This window comes from Gambusia affinis, linkage group LG06 (assembly GCF_019740435.1).
Source record: "Gambusia affinis linkage group LG06, SWU_Gaff_1.0, whole genome shotgun sequence".
NCBI classification, from domain to species: Eukaryota; Metazoa; Chordata; class Actinopteri; order Cyprinodontiformes; family Poeciliidae; genus Gambusia; species Gambusia affinis.
Genome location: NC_057873.1, coordinates 7,351,064 through 7,367,917, shown reverse-complemented (window position 1 = coordinate 7,367,917; position 16,854 = coordinate 7,351,064). Strand labels below are relative to the sequence as shown.

At 38.6% G+C, this 16,854-nt stretch overlaps 1 protein-coding gene across 1 annotated transcript in view; it reads left to right on the top strand.

Annotated features, from left to right (window-relative positions):
• The window catches only part of foxo1a (forkhead box O1 a), a 35,126-nt gene extending 19,415 nt beyond the window's left edge, over nt 1–15,711 (top strand). The window contains exons 2-3 of the mRNA XM_044120809.1: nt 8,321–8,512; nt 9,881–15,711. Coding sequence (XP_043976744.1) covers nt 8,321–8,512; nt 9,881–11,062 — 1,374 coding nt within the window. The 3' untranslated portion in view covers nt 11,063–15,711. The remainder of the gene's footprint in view (nt 1–8,320; nt 8,513–9,880) is intronic.
• Nucleotides 15,712–16,854: the final 1,143 nt, after the last annotated feature.

The window sequence follows — 16,854 nt, the reverse complement described above, 5'->3', positions numbered from 1 at the left end:
TCCTTTGATGGCCTAATGGAAGTATAGAAGTATAGAAAATCTTACCTACTGCTGGTAAGCTGCTGGTTATCAATGACCTGAGAACACCCACATCTACAGACTGAGAGCCCTTAGCAAATACAACATATTTTAGCTAGTAAGTAGCATTCAAAACAAGACAAGTTCTACATGCTAAAAGTTATACGTTTGCTCTCTCTGTGTATATTCCATTGAGAAAGTACACCTTACCCTCTCTCTTAAATTTCCAAAATCAGATATGCAGAGGTTAGAAACCTCAAAAGGGTATGACAGAAATATCTCTATATATTTTTTCAGCCTTCCTCTTATTTCTTTAAAGTTTTGTTCTCTCGCTGTGACTGGCCAGCTGAAACGCAGACATGTCTCAACTGCAATTTTCCCGAATTTGTAAATGAATACCTTTCTGACACTGATAATAACTAACTTTAAGTATTATTTAGTCAGTAACGGCATTCACACAAGAAGAGTGTGGCTATTAGTGCAACCCTTAAGTACCGAACGGTGAGCGGGTTCAAACAAGGTCAAAGCACTTGAACTAGACAAAACATTTTAGACAGAATGGTACGAAAAGTACAGTAGCAAAGTCCAACTTGAAAAACTAAAGTTGTGTTTACAACAGCCTCGACACGGAGAGTGACGAACAAAGAGTGACTTACAAAAGTCTACTATTTGGGTGAAGCCCAGCACATAGAACGAGATAGCGACGGCTACTACTTGAGTCATGTCACAACCCTGCCTGTCCACGTCTACATGTATGAGGTATTAATTTCATATTCATGAATTTTGAGTTGTTTGGCAGAAGGAGGGTGACGGTTGCCTCCCCTGTGTTGAGGCCTTAAGTCATTGGGTACTCAATGATTCAATGATCTGTTAAAGAACAAATGCGATATCTGCAATATCTATTTCAGCGCCAATTCCGTCAACATTTGTTTGACTAATTCCAATAATATCAAAGCAAATACAATTAGATTCTGAAAGCAAATTATAGAGCTTAGTTGCATCTTGCTTAAATCATTATAGTTAGATTTGTACCAAGAAAACCAACAGTTTGCTTTGAATCTTTTTTTTTTGTTTTTTTTGTTTTTTTGTTGAACTGCCTTATCCTGGGAAAACAAAAGATAGACATGAGTGACTCATGTTTAACAGAAACAAGCTTCATTCAGGACCAGGCTTAAGATGAGCTGCACTGGGCCAGATGCAAACATTGATTCATGTGAGTTTCCAGAAAAGGTGATTTTAGATTTGACCAGATGCTTCTGTTTTGTGTATGGTAGCATTTGATCCTTTCCGCTACATATTGTGGACTATATATTTGATCACAATGAGCAGAAAGCTACAGCTCGACTCATCTTTTGATGACTTTGTGATCTTTGTAGGACATACTTTGCTGTCACTTGTTCTCTTACCATCTCACCTGCAGCGATGTGAGCAACCACATGCTGTTGTTAGGAGGGCAGACATGCTGAGCCAGTGTTAAACTAATGACAAGTTTGCATGTCTTCTGTCTCAACCGCACAGCTCTAAATGAACCAGAATCAGCACTAAACTCCAGACATGACCAGGCTGAAGCTTTAGGGTTACTTACTGAGGTGGTTGGAAATGGCTCTCATGCCCTTTATGTCAGCTTTCATAGTCTCAGACGTTACATAAAAAATATGTAGTTCCCATGCAAAAACACACCTACTGTAAAAGCTTAGATACTTGCAGCGAAGGAGGAAAAAAAAATCTGCTCAGGACAGCACCGTTTCTCTAATGACTTCAGTGGAACTAGAGCAGGGAAACCACAGTTTTCACTTTCATCTCTTCCATATCTCTGGGTAAATGTGTGCAGAGCTGCATCTGCTGCTGTATGACATTGTACCTGCTCGCACGCTTTCAGTCAGTGAGGAAGGGAGCACTGCTGCTCGTACCCATAACTGTATGAGTTTTGCAGCTGAGGTTTCACATGTGGCTTCAACTGATTCAAAGCGGGGCTGCATGTAGGTGGTGTTGCGCTTTCCTCAGGGGATTTTTTTCATTAGACAAGTTGACATTTGAGCAGCCCTGAAAGTGTCAGCATCCAGGTCACTGTGCCAACAACTTTCTTTCTCTGGTGCACTGCAGTCAGTTTTCTTTAAATACATGGCTTGAGTCTGTAAGAGAAGAAAGGAAATAAGTGGAGTTTTATCATCTTCTTAGGTTACAGCGTCAAGGTTAATATATTTTATTGGAATATTACATGAAAGAGTATCAGAGTGCAACAAGTGAAGTGGAAGGAAGATGAATGGTTTTCAAAATAACTTGCAAAGAAAATCTTTGCATTTGTTGCAGTCCTCAGCAAGGACAGGAAAACTTTTCAGAGTTAAAGGGAAGATAGATGTAGCTACATACAAAACAATCCTGGAAGGAATACATCCAATGAGAAAATGTTAAATGAAAATTTATACAAACTGACTGAACTTTAACAGTTTCATGAAGAAAAATGTACATAAGTGGAAGAACTGCCTTGGTCAAATATGTAAAATTAACAAACTTTCTTTCAGATGTTCAGAAAATGTAGGTAGGAAATTCTAAATATAATTCTAAGCAAATAAGAAATCATGATGCTGCTCAGAGCCAAGACAGAGAATTAGACTGAATAGATATGGTTTCAGCGTACAGTATCTGAAACTATACTGTATGGTTTCAGATACTCAAACAATCTAGAGTTGTTTGCTATATCAGTATTAATACAGATACTAATATCGGATTGGTGCATCTCTAGATAAAGTGCAAAACCAGAAGTATAACTACTTTTTAAATGTGCTTTATCAATTTAAGAAATAAGAATAGAGGAGGAGAACTTGAAGTGAAAATTTGGGACATTATGCAAAGGGAAAGAGACCCAAAAAGATCACGAGAACACGAAAAAATAGGCAAGTGAAAGGTCAGAAAAAATGGGAGATGGCAAGAAGAAAAAAGGAGAAATGCAAATCCAGAGCGATGTACCAAACAGAGAGTTCTTTCAGTAGTGCTGCCAATTAGGCATTTTAAAGTTCGCACAGTGTGTTCTTTAAGGATCCAAGCCTTGGACACACACAGCTTACTCTGTCTCCATTTCTTCAACAGCCTTCACCACCCAGACGACCCCTTACTACTTACTACATGTTGAGTCATGATACATCCACTCATGTAATTCACTTTCAGCCCCGCCTTGGCATAGTGAACATTACTTTCTTTTAATGCATGTGCTCCGACAACAGGCCTTAGTGCCTGTTGCTAAACATAAACTCCTCTGGCTGACAGAACGGGGATTGAATTGAACTTGCGGTGTCCACTTGGCTCGTGGCCTTTGCGGCTTTGCATTCCATGCCTTCTTCACTGCTTACCGACCGCCATGTTTCCTGAGGCAGGAAGTCAGCTCTGTTTCCTGTCACAGTCCTCTTTCATGTGGTCACTTCCTTCTGTTTTGCCAGTACTGTTGTGTTGACTCGGAGAACAGGAGGTGGTGCTCCTCACGGTGGGCTCAAGAACAACAGGGAGAGGTTTTCTCTCTCCATATCTGCGGCTGCATAAGTAAGCTCTCACGAAGACAGTAATGTCAGCTTATGGCCTGCTTATTATGGCTGCATATCTTAGTGCAAAATTACTTTTGGGTGTGTTGACTGAAACTTTATACTTCACCATCTATTTGTTTTTAGAAAGTCTTCCTAATTTGTTTTATTTTTGCCCATCATTGTCATTTATTTTTTCCAAGATGTTGCCCAGCTACAGTAATCAAAGTTCAACTATGTGAAATTGTGGGTTTTGTAACCTTGCTCAGGAATGTTGATTGTGATGACTGCCTGGCTGGGAATCCTGCATTTACTGTTTCCTAAAAGATACTAGCACGTTGGCGGAGATTACAATTGAACTTTGGACACAGTGATTAGCTGGAATGCTTAGATTCCTGTGTACTACAGCCAGAGATAAATCTTTGTCACAAAACATTTCTGGTTCCAAAAGAAACGCTCTTTACTTCCTGCAGAAAAATCGTGTTGAAACTGGTACAGTACCCCTTAAAATTAATACTTTGTGATGTTGCAAAGATAAATTTATTGAATTTCATTGGGACTTCATGTAATAGCCTAACACATTCTCTTTTGAAGTAAAAGTCTGAAAAGTGTTTCGACGCTCATCAATCTGAAATCCCTAATTTCAGTAAACAGATTGCTTTCAGACCATATTTATTACAAATGGAAAATTTTTAATGTAGTACAAATGAACAACTATAAACCTCCCAAGAAACGCTTTTCCACTTAAACTGACAAATTGGGTAAGAAAAGATTAATCAAAGAAGCAGCCAAGAAGCCCTCTGGAGGAGCTACAGAGATTCACAGCTCATCTTCCAAACGGATAGTCTGCTACCAGCCATGTGGAAAGAAGAAAAGCCCTACAAAACATGCAAAGGACTGTATTCTGTAGAAAACAAATGCTGGAAAGCACCCTGAAAACACCGTCTCCATGGTAGAAATATTGTTGTAGCTGAAACATGCTGTGGGAATGGTTTCCCAGGGAACAGGGAAACTGGGCAGAGGTGAGAACAAGGTAATCCTTAACTGAAATCTGTTAGAAGCAGAATCAGAACCAAATATGGAGAAGCAACGTTCAGTTTTGCACCATAAATCTGGAAGAAGCTACGAAAAACTGCAAAACAATTGGAACAAAAAGTTCTTTTAAATAAAGCTAAAAACTTGTTTAGAATTGTCTTTGATTCATAACTGGAAGATCATTGAATATGATGATGATTATTCTTGATGAATTTGACATGACAAAGCTTATTTACTTGTTTCATAATTATGTTTTCATCGTGTTATGCACTTTGAAGTGCCTCGTTGATGAAATGTGCTATACAAATAAACGGGGCAGAATAATAAAAAGTTTGAGCGGCACGAATATTTTGGAAAACACTGTAACCAGAGGGACTTTGATTCATATACGTGGGTAACTGTGTGTGTTCATGTTTATCCCCAGTTGCGTGTGTGTTTTAAACCACCATCACTGGCTGAGGCAGACTGTGCTGCAGAATCAAAGACTTACAGAGCTGCTGTTTGTCGTAGTGCCATTCCACAAACACACACACACACACTGGGGCAGACGACGAGCGTTTTCCACTGGCCACACCAGACACCCCGGGACACTCTCCCCACACAGCACACCAAGTTCTGTTGGCGTTTTGGTATTTCTCATCAGAGCACTTTTATGTCCCCTCGCATCTGCTCACTCTTTTGCTCCATTCCTTCTGGACTAAATGTTCTAGATCATCACACCCTGCCTTTTAAATTGTGTCACAAGGCATAATAGATTTCTTCAATGCTGGGACTTTTTTCCTCTCTCCCCATCCTGTCATCAGGATGATGGAAGGGCCGTAACAGGACATCCCGGCGTCTGCACACACATTGCAGGCATTCCTTACTCCAGCACAGCTGAATAAAGCAGCACACTTAGCAGTCATGGGAGACGGACACTCATGACTAGACTTTTCTCTCTTTGCCTTTTGTCATAACTACTTATGTGCAGCAGCAGGAAGAAAAGAAACGGGAGAGATGCATTGGCGAAGCTAATCAGGGAAGGGCTGTCACGTACCCCAGATCATGAAAACTAGCCCAAAACAATTGGCTGAAGCGATCAAGTCATTTAATTCAGGAATAATTACATTCAGTGTTCATGGCGGACCGAATGGGCCTTTAGAGCCTTTGAGAAGGGAAAGGAAGTGAATAATACAAGTGCATAGAGTGATACAAGTCGATAATAATGATGCAGTACCTCACTTAAAAAAATTGTCATGAATTTGCATCTTAAAATAGTAACATTCTTCAGCTCCTGTAATTTGCAAAGAGGTGTTATTAGAATGCATTATGTAAAACTTATGACATATAAACAACTTTTTTTCTTATATCTTGCAAGTTTCTCCATTTCCAAGGAGCTTAGAGTTAAATGGCGTGATGACTATTTAACCCTTGAAGAACTGACAGAATCTTTCATTTTGCACATTTGTTTTTATGTTCAATTAACTTGGTGTTCTCGTGAGTTTGAAAAGCAAAGAAATTAAAAACTTTTATTACAATAATATGAACAGTTTAAACCAGATATTTGATTACATATACATATATTCAGTAAATTAGAATAAGTCAGTTCACTAAGGGAAATATATTATATAGATTAAAGACTGATTTTCTTTTCAGTTATGATTTTCTGATAAAAACATGATATTTTTGATTAGAATATTACATCGGAAGAAAATAAAACGTACAGAAATGTGGGGTTTATGAATTTTTGATACGTGCTTTTTTTCAAATGGTACTTTTAATCTAACAAACAAGCCTCATTGGACTGCATATTATAATTTATTGAATATGACTTTACATACAGGAATAGCCAAAAGAGAACAACTTTTTGGTGCAAAATATTATAATATGCTGGACCAAAAGCAATATCTTGTAAAGATATACCTATAGTTTGTATGATACTATCATAATTCTGATAAAACTTACATTGAAGTGTGTAGCCAAAATAGTAATGCTGAGATTTTGGGGGAAGCCTGAGAACATCCCAGCTGCATAGTACAGGTGTGTCAGCATCTGTAGTGTGTGAGTGTTGAGCTACAGCAGTGACTGGTGAACTTAACAAAATAGATAGCACAATGATGAAAGAAACTACTGTGGAAATACTGAAACAAACATCTCTGAAAGCACAAATGGGTCTTCCACATAGACAATGATTGTAATAATACTGAATAATTTGTCGCAAAGTGGCTTAAGGACACCAGAGTCAATGTTTTTGGAGGAGCCATCACAAAGCTCTGATTTCACTCCTATAAAAAAACAGAGCTGAAGAAACGTGTGCAAGCATGGCAGCCTACAAACCTGACTCTCTTCCACCAGTTCTGTCAGGATTAATGGAGCAATATTTCCTGGGAAATGTCAAAAACGAGAGAAAAAAGAAAAGAATTGACCTAAGTCATACAGTTTAAAGATGTAGTAAGAAAATGCATGCAAACATCTAAATTTTAGCCAAGTTATTAAAGAATCCCTCTAATTAGTTATTTTGGTGTTTGATGAATAAAAATAATTTTGGTAATCCTAACTGACACAAAACAGGAAAATTTGATTTGATTTAATGTCAGGGAATGAGGGGAAAAAAGTTAGGTGCTTTTTATAATGATTCTCAGATTCAAGAAAGTTTGTTGTGACATTATTGTATGATCAGAATATTCATTTATTTAGTGAATGCATAGACAGTGACTCTAATTTGTGGCACGGGACTTATTTTGGAATTCAGAAGAAGACGTTTTGGCTGAGATGAGTAGAAACAAAGGTGAAGGCAGCACAGAGGGTGCAGACTACAAACCAGATGTGAGGCAGTGACTCATGGCGGGCAAAAGGCTTGATGACGTTGGCTGTTATGCACGCTAAGCTCTGCGTGCGAGTGTGTGTGTGCGTGTGTGTGTCGGTGTGCGTGCCGGGACTTCCAGCCTTTCCTCCAAAACAACAAGCTTTACGCGGCCACTGTAATGTCTGGGCAAGGCTCATTACTTCATGTTTAAATACGTACAGAAAATGATGCGATGGCAGAGCTGAAACTATTTTCTGAGGTCAAACGGTCACTTTAGCAGCACTTTGTGTCAATGTGGAGTTTAAAATCAAACAAACAGGTGAAATCCTGAGTGTTTTGTGACTTAGGCGTCAGAGTGCAGAGGAAGAGAAAGAGTGTCTTGCTTTCTGCGGTTTGCTCAGCAGACATTTACCCAATATTCTCGCTCTTTTGTTTGCCCTGTTTTTATAACGCTTCACTAGCTTCCTGCTCAAAAATTAGTTTTTCCACTGGTGGTGTCACTAAGCAACGTCAGAGCTTAGCATTAATGTGTCTGTAAGGAGGAAAGATTAGTCGGTTTCCTCCCTTTGAATTCGTGCTGGTTTAGACAAGACACAAAGTCAGGTGGAATGTGACTGCTGGGTATTTTTTGTGTTTTTTTTTCTACAATAGCCTTCTCTGTTTTCCTATGAGCCCACATTTGTTCAGGATGTGTTGCTCGTGGTTTAAACCCACTGACATCTATTGAGTGTGTGCACGTGTGTTTTCTTTGGAAAGCAAACAGCATGGGATCGTTGAGTGACCTTAAAATCCTCTCTTCTTTCCTCATAAGTCAATTGTCAAGGCAAGCATGTTTTCAAGGGCCGCCACCTGTACGCAGGGATTTACACTTCTGTGATAAAGCACATCTGAGGTGTTTTGGGAAAAGGGCAAATGTCCCTGTTTGTCTGCTCCTCATCCTTTTTTCCCCCTCTCTCTACCTCTCCTGCAGAACTCCATTAGACACAACCTGTCCCTGCACAGCCGCTTCGTCCGAGTCCAGAATGAGGGGACAGGGAAGAGCTCGTGGTGGATGTTGAACCCAGAAGGCGGGAAAAGTGGAAAATCCCCACGACGCAGGGCTGCCTCCATGGACAACAACAGCAAGTTCTCCAAGAGCAGGGGAAGAGCAGCAAAGAAAAAGGTGCGTTAGTCAAGGACTTTTCCATGTGTAAAACAATTACTTACAGAAGTTTGACAATGTTTCAATGAATTAAAGTGTGTCATCGAAATAAGTGTTAGAAATTGGATCTGGTATAGCCAAAAGTAGCCAGTAAGAATATATTTGAAGCCACATGTAGCATTTTGGACGAGGTTGCTTTGTGTAACAAAAAAATAATTTGCCAAACTTGTTTTCTTTTTAGATACATCTAAAACTGAGTTACATCTAAATCTCTGTCAGTTTTCAAACGGTGAGCTCTGGCCAATGAGTGGTTGATCAAAATGATTCTCACTGATTCATTCAGTGCATCAGTGATAAGAATGTTTAGAGATCAAATTTGAAGTTTAAACATTTTCTGCTGGTATTGAAAACTACTTGCTCTATCAGGAAACCTACAACACTTTTTATAGTTTTGTATGGTTTAGTCCTTGGAAAAGCTAGAATCAGCAGTTCTGATGTCAAAGAAAACCAGAAATTGGGTCAAGCAAGAAAGGCCTGACTTGAACATATTAAGACTTAAAAATAAATGGTCTAGTGAACCTACGTTGAATTGATTTATAAACTACCTAAATGACAGAACCCAATGTGTGTCTAAGGATGTTTGTCAAAGATAAATTTTAGGAACAGTTCCTTTTTTGTACTAATATAAATAATAATAGGTCTACATCCAGCTATGGTTCTCTTCTTTGCCGATGATAGAATTATTTAGTTGCGGTAGATTTCCTGTAGTTGACGCTTGAGTTCTTTTAAAGGTGTCTACTCAGATTAAGATAAGCACTTAATCCCATGAAGACAACAAATTTTTACGTGTTTCTACTTGTTCAAGATTTACTAGCCTCCCAGATACAATAATAGAAGACACTCATTTGGAGAGTGTTTTGATGATAATTCAAAAAACTCTATATAAAAAACTTTTGATTTTAATTTAAGAGTCTATTGTCCCATCTTCCTCGGAAACAATTAGCCAGGAGCATATTCTTATTAGTTTTAGGTTATGCTTATATCAGTTACATGAAGCACAGACAGTTGAAAAAAACTGTATATGGTATACTGTGCTGCTCTGCACCTTGTTATAAGCATGATAACTATTATCCACCCTTGCAAACTTTATGAGGGGCTTAAAACATGTTTCCAGTGTAAATAACATCCGGTCTTTGGGAAAGGCTCCCAAGTAGGCTAAAATATTAAACAAAACTGCTCTATAAACATATACATTATCCTTTGTACTTAGACTTATTTACTTTACTTACAATATAATTATTATTTGTGTAAATTAAATGAAAATTTTAATTAATTTCTTTGTTTCATTGCTGAAACAGTGATAATCTCCCTTTGGTTTCTTTCTCATAGCTGTCCCTGCAGGGTGGCCCCGATGGCAGCGCAGACAGCCCAGGTTCCTATTCCAAGTGGCCCGGCAGCCCAAACTCCCACAGCAACGATGACTACGACGCCTGGAACGGCTTCAGACCTCGGACCAGCTCCAATGCCAGCACCGTGAGCGGCCGCCTCTCACCGTTCGTGCCTGAGGACGACCTCGGTGAATCTGACGTGCACATGGGCTACCCTGGAGCTCCAGGATCAAAGATGACAGCCACACTGCCCAGCCTCACCGAGATGACTGGTTCTCTGGGACACAGTTCTGAGAATGTCATGGAGAACCTCCTGGACAACCTGAACTTGCTGTCGCCCAACAACTCACAGGTCGGAGGGGGGGCGACGACCCCCGGCTCCTCCCAGTCCTCCCCCTCACCGATGATGCAGCCGAGCCCAGGTTACCCGGCCTACAGCTCCCCGAGCATGGGCTCACAGTCACAGCAGGAGTTCCACAAGTGCGTCTACGGCCAAGCTGGGATGAACACCTTACCTTCCATGCCTCTGCAGACTCTGTCAGAAAACAAGTCCGGCTTTGTGCCCGGCATGGGGCAATACAGCTGCCCCGCCGGGCTTCTGAAGGAACTGCTGACGTCAGACACCGACCAGCACAGCGAGATGATGCCGTCAGTGGACACAGTAGTGTCTCAGTCCAGCGGGAGCTGCATGCTGCCACCGTACAGCAGCAGCCAGCACGCAGCCAAACTCATGGCAGGAGGGAACGCTCACCCGCACGGTCTCTCTCACCCCCACAATGTGCACAGCCAAGGTCAGGCCACATCGCCAGCTATGAATGGCCGCTTGCTCATGTCACTGAGCTACAACGGGGGCGGCGCGCGTCTACCTGTCACCAAAAGCCCCATGCAGATGCCTTACGGCCTCCCTGGGCACCTCGGTGGGGGAGGCATGCCCGGCAGCTTCTGTCCTCTCAACACCAATGGATACGGTCGAGCTGGCATGTCCGTACCATCGCACATGGAGAAACTTCCAAGCGACCTGGACGATATGTCCATCGAGAAGTTTGAGATTGACATGGAGAGGGTGCTCCATGAAACACTCATGGACGGCGACTCACTGGACTTCAACTTTGAGCCAGTCGTGACCCAACAAGGTTTCCCACACGGAGTGAAGACCACTACGCACAGCTGGGTGTCCGGGTAGAAAGTGAAGGCAATCAGAGATTTACTCAACTGACACAATGCTGTTTAGGCAAAGAAAAAAAAAATTAAATATGAGATTAAAGTTTCGTATCCAAAACAAATAAAAATAATTTTAAAACAATCACGCAGCAACATTTCTGCTCCAAAATTATATTTTCAGGCAACATTAGACCCTTTATGGACATACCAACTTCAGAGCCAATGAAGACAAGATCAGGATTTTCTCCAAGTGCCAAACATTTTGCCTTAACGAGAGTCGAACTGAAACACAAACAGTGTCTTGAAAAGGCCTAATACCCCTTAAACTTTTTCACGTTTTACCACATTACAATTACATACTCAATAATATTTCACTGGAATTTTGTGACAAAAACCAACACAATTTAAGAGTGAATGTGACAAAAAAAAATAATACTTGTTCAAGATTATTTTGAATAAATAGGAGTGAAAACTTTGAAGAACCACCTTTCATTGCAATCACTTCTCCAGGTCTTTTATTAATTTTTACACATTTGGAGATTGACTTATTATAGACTGATATTAATTTGCTCATTCGTCTTTGTAAAATAGCTCAAGCCCAATAAGATTGGATGGAGAACATTTGCAAATAGCAATTTTCACAATGTTCAGGTGTTGACACAGACTCTCAGTTGGATTTTGTTGTTGTACTTTGGTCCTTTCTAAAACATGAATATTCTCCATTCCAGCTTTGAAAGCCGATTGGGGATTGTTTTTCTGTTGGTAGATCAACTGTTTCCCCAGACTCAAGTCTTCTGTAGACTTCAGCAGTATTGCTTTCAGTATTGCCCTCCATTTTTCAACATCCATCTCCCCAACATGGCTCAAAATATGCATCCCGACAGCATGATGCTGTCAGCATCATGTTTCTGTATGCATATATTTTCCAGAGGTGATTGGCAGTATTAGAATTCCTTCATAATTCATGCTTTGTATGTATGTCAGAAGGTTTAAGTCTAGTTTTAGTCCAGAGCGACTTCTTCAATAAATCTGTCCCTTTACTCATGGCAAATTTTAAACATTGCATTGCTGTCTTTCAACAATAGCATTATAATTGCCATTTATCCATAAAGGCCAAATGTGAGTCTCTCATCTGAACTGTGGTGCCTGTAACTGTTGCAGACTTACCATGGGCTTCTTTGTATTTGCATATGATGAAAAAAAAGGAAACAATATTGCACTAGAGCTTTTGATGTTGTTTTATGAATTAATACTGATCTCTGCTCACTGGCTAGGTGGGCATGTTGGCTATTGATTTTTATAATGCTGTAAATAAACATAGGTTGACTCTATTTAGTGATTAGGTGAAAGCATTCAATTGGACTGGATTTAATTTAGGGATGTCAGACTAAAGGTGGCTGAATACAAAAGCACACCACACTTTTCAGCTTGTTATGTCTGAAACAGTCTATAAACTTTGAGTTGGTCTGTTGCATAAAATCCCAGTAAAAACACATTGAAGTTTGTTTTTGTAACCTGACAAAAAGTGGAAAAAGTTATAGGGGTATGAATACCTTTACTAGGCGCTGTATTTCCAGTTTACACGCAAAAGGTTACGGACACTGCCAAATACATCTCATCATCATCAGCAGCAGCAGCAGCAGCACAACAACCAGAAGATGGGCACCTTCTCAGGCAGTTTGTAATGTTCCATCAGTCAAGCTTTTTGTACCAAATAACTGATTTCAGCTTCTGACGAAGGATGAAGGTAACGCGTCTTGTGTGTTTTGGGACTGAAGTGCTTAAAAATGAGAGATTTCTTAGTGGACTCAGAATGATGTTACATACAAACATGCTTGTTGCCTGAGTGTACATAATGTAATCGAACAGTTTGTAATATTTGTTTTTTTTTCTTTCTTTTTTTTTTAATTGAGTTTGTAAATACTGTTTACAGAAAGGAAAATGAAAATCAAACCAGCAGAAGTGAGCTCAAAAATTAAAATGAAAACTGGATCTTTTAATTACATGTTGGGTGAACAGGTCAGTCAGGCTAAGTTCTTGTACATACTTTGCAAATGTATATTAAAATGAAGCAGTACATGTTTACTAGATATAGTATATATTTGTGAGCTAAGTTATTTGAGGTAAAAATAGTTTTACGCTGGTGCACAAACTGCACTCGGACATCGGAATCATTCTGAGTTATTTGTCACTCTGAACCTTAATACCACAGGGGCCTATTTGTAGTGCCTGAAAATGTAGATTTAGACTGCAGGCTCAGATAATATTGTAAATGTCTACAGTCCAGGATATGCTTAAATACAGCAGTCTTGAAGAGAAAAAAAAAAAATTAATCTCCGTTTGCTTTTCTGGAGCTCAATTGAAAAAAAGTTGTAAAATGATGTTGCTGAGGTTTACTGAACACACGTTTAGTGCTGTGAATGTTACTAGTTCCAGACAGTTTGGATGAAAAAAAAATTCCTAGTGCTGCTGTCATTTTCACGCAAATAACCAGCCTGTGCCAGAGCTTTGTTGTGATTTCTTTCTGGTGTCAAAGGATAGAGTTGATCCAAAGGAGCCCTCTGATGCTGTCTTTAAGAACAGCCTTACTTCTCTTAATCTGCCCTCTCCTACCTCTGCTTATTGTTGTCTCTTTTAATATTTACATGTCTTGATGGCACCTAATTTTTGCTTATTAAAAGGTTTACTAAATTTATTGTCCCTTAAAAAATGCCACTGAGTGTTAGTCTGATCTTAAGCTTGTATATTTGCATTTTCTCGCAGATCGTTGAATTAACAGACATTTCATCTTATGTAGAGTCAAAAATGTGAATTTGTCTGAGAACATGACTTCATCCGATGAAGTCGGCTCATTTCATGGCGAAAAGGCTAAGAGGATCAGGAATAAAAAGGAATTTAATAAACGAAGTTTGACAGTAACTTTAGTAGTGGGATTTACAGTCCAACCCACAATTATTGGCAACATCTGGTAAAGCCTTGTGTAACAATTCCTTTTTGCAGCTGCAGCATAATTCCATAATTTTTTTTTAACTTTACCATTAACTTTACTGCATTTATTTAGTAGAGCAAGCTTCCCATATTAAAAAATTATAGTTTTAAGAACTGTAAAACTTAGAAAAAGCCTTTACTTATTTAATTTAATTTATTTGTGAAGGCAAATGTATAGTGATCATCACAAACCAGGACATTACCACAAAAGAATGTTAAGAGATATTGTTAATCAACATAGTTTATTTTTACAGTTCTGACCTGTGAGTTGCAACAGATTCACGTAAATCTAAATTAACTTTAATCGTCTTAAATGAAGCTTGTTATAGATGGGTTAAAATGTATATTTCATGGTAATATAATGAAATGTAGGTTTTGCACTAAATTCACTTACAAATACTGCTTTAAATGGCACTCATGGAGATGGTTATGTTTTTCAAATATCTTAGCAACTTAACCTTTGATCCCCATAAGTTCACATGACATCCTTATCCTTTTTAGATTACTTTCATATCATTTTAAGGTTTTTTGTTGCACATGTTTACCAGGGTTGCAAAATTGTGGAGGGTGCTGTATCTGGAGCATGACAAGAGTTAATCTCGTTTTGTTGAGGACTCTGCGTTTGCCGGTTTTTATATAACCTTTTTGACATGACTTCAGCTTTAGAAACAGATAAATGTTTTGTGAAAACTTCAGTTTGAGCCTGTAAATGGTGTAACATTTCAGTACAGCCAGAGTAGTCAAATCTTAGAAGACTAAAGCTGAATTCTTAACCCTTTACAGAAAGCAGAGAAGCCCTCAAAGAAGCTGCTGCTTCGCCTGCATGCCAGGCATTGCCTTTCCTTAACCCAAACATGCCATTATATGTAATATAGCCAAATTTGCCTTTGAAGTCAAAGCGATATATTCAACGTCTCCATCATGTGATGTGTTCAGAACCATATATATAATTTTTATGTGAAAATTTATAAATATATTTGTGCCGGTCACTCAAGTCAGGATTAAATGTATTAAATCTATGTAGATTTACTCTAAAACTACAGAGCTGTACTAAGTAAATTATATCTCTACATTTTCAGATGATTGAATCTATGCATTGTATTTCTTAATTCTATGTTGCTGTTATATTTTCCTCCCTTTTTTTCCCCTTGAACTTTTAACAAAAATATTTTAATGTAACATAACCCTGTGATGTTATGGTGTTGTTCTTGTCAAAACTTTATGTTGCTGATTGTTATATGGGAGGGGGGAATGAAATTTATTTAGAAAATAGATGATGCAGTGATCGATATGCTAAGCTTTTAACTATACTGTTTTTACTGAAATTATCAAAGGTTTTTAGAAAAATAGCAACAAATTACTTTAAAAAAAAAAAACTTGTGAAGTTATATTGCATTTTGAAAATGATATACACAATATTTATTCATCAGAGAAGTCCTGCTCAAAAGGCATGTTTTGGACCAATTTAGATGATGCACTTTTACTTACATTTATTACAAAGGGCTCCTCGTAACAAGAGGAAGAATTCCCACGTTATAGTTTAGAGTCAAAATCTGTTACATTTACTTAATAAAAAATAAAATAAAAACTGAAATTGTGAAGTCTGATTTGTAATGAAAAGAAAATGTAATATTGTTTGATATCAATGTTTTCAGATCTAAATAAATGTACTTCTGTGTAAAAGATGTGTTAGAATTGTCATTCTGTGGGCACAAAAGTTGTTTGAAATCTTGTTTTAGTTTGGTGTAGCCAGACTGTCGCTGTCTTTGAAGAAGAATATGAGATGATGCGTAAAGCTCAATAAAAGTTCAAACTCTTGAACCTTTTCACATTTTGTCACATAATAACCAAACATTTCTTTCTTTTGGGGTTTTATCAGACAGAGCAATACACAGTGGTGGTGCACATACACACATGGTCAACATTGTCTGTTACTGACTGAAAATTCCCCAATGGTCACTGAAATAACTTGAAACTGATGAAAGAAATAATAAATAAACATTTACTAAAAAATAACTAATGAGAATCAGACATTACTTTTGAAATGTGTCTGGACAAAATCATTTTACAAACTACTGAAACAGACCAGGACAAAAATGATAGGATCTATAACTTAATATTTTGTTGCACAGGTTTTTTTTTTTAAAGAAATCGAGCAATTTCTTTATCTGTCGAGTTCAGCACTTGTCCACAACTGTTGTGGTCCACTCTTCATGTGCAAACTACTCCATTGTCTCAGATTTCAAGGGCGCCTTCTCCAGCTGGTGTGTTTCATCTCTTTCCACAGACCTTCAGTAATGTTTAGATCTGTTCACTGTCTTGCTTTTAGCTATTCTTGGGTGTTTTCAGTTGTGTTTTGGGTCATTATTCTGTCGGAACACCCATGATCTGTAACTGAGACCAAACTTTCTGACAGTAGACAGACACTCTGCCTTTAACGTCATAAGATTTCATTGTGGACAGATTCAAGATGCTCTGTGCCAGATGCAGCAAAGCAGCCTCAGATCACAACCAAGCTTTCCTCCTTTATCATCTTCCATGAAGTACAGCACAAACGGCAACAGATTCACACCATCTCTATGGTGGTGACAACATCATGCTGCGGGGAAGCTTTTTTCAGAAAAGAAGGTTGAAGTTGGAAAGAAGGCTGGAGTTACATATTCTGCTGGATGAAAACCTGTTATAGTTTGTAAATTCTTCAGAAAAGCAAAAGTAATTTTACAAAGTATTGGCTTAATCAGCTCCATAGAGTACAGGAAACTAGAAAGAAGTTGTCACACAGGCATACACAGAATGTCACACAGGCATACAGGATCTCCCTGCAAA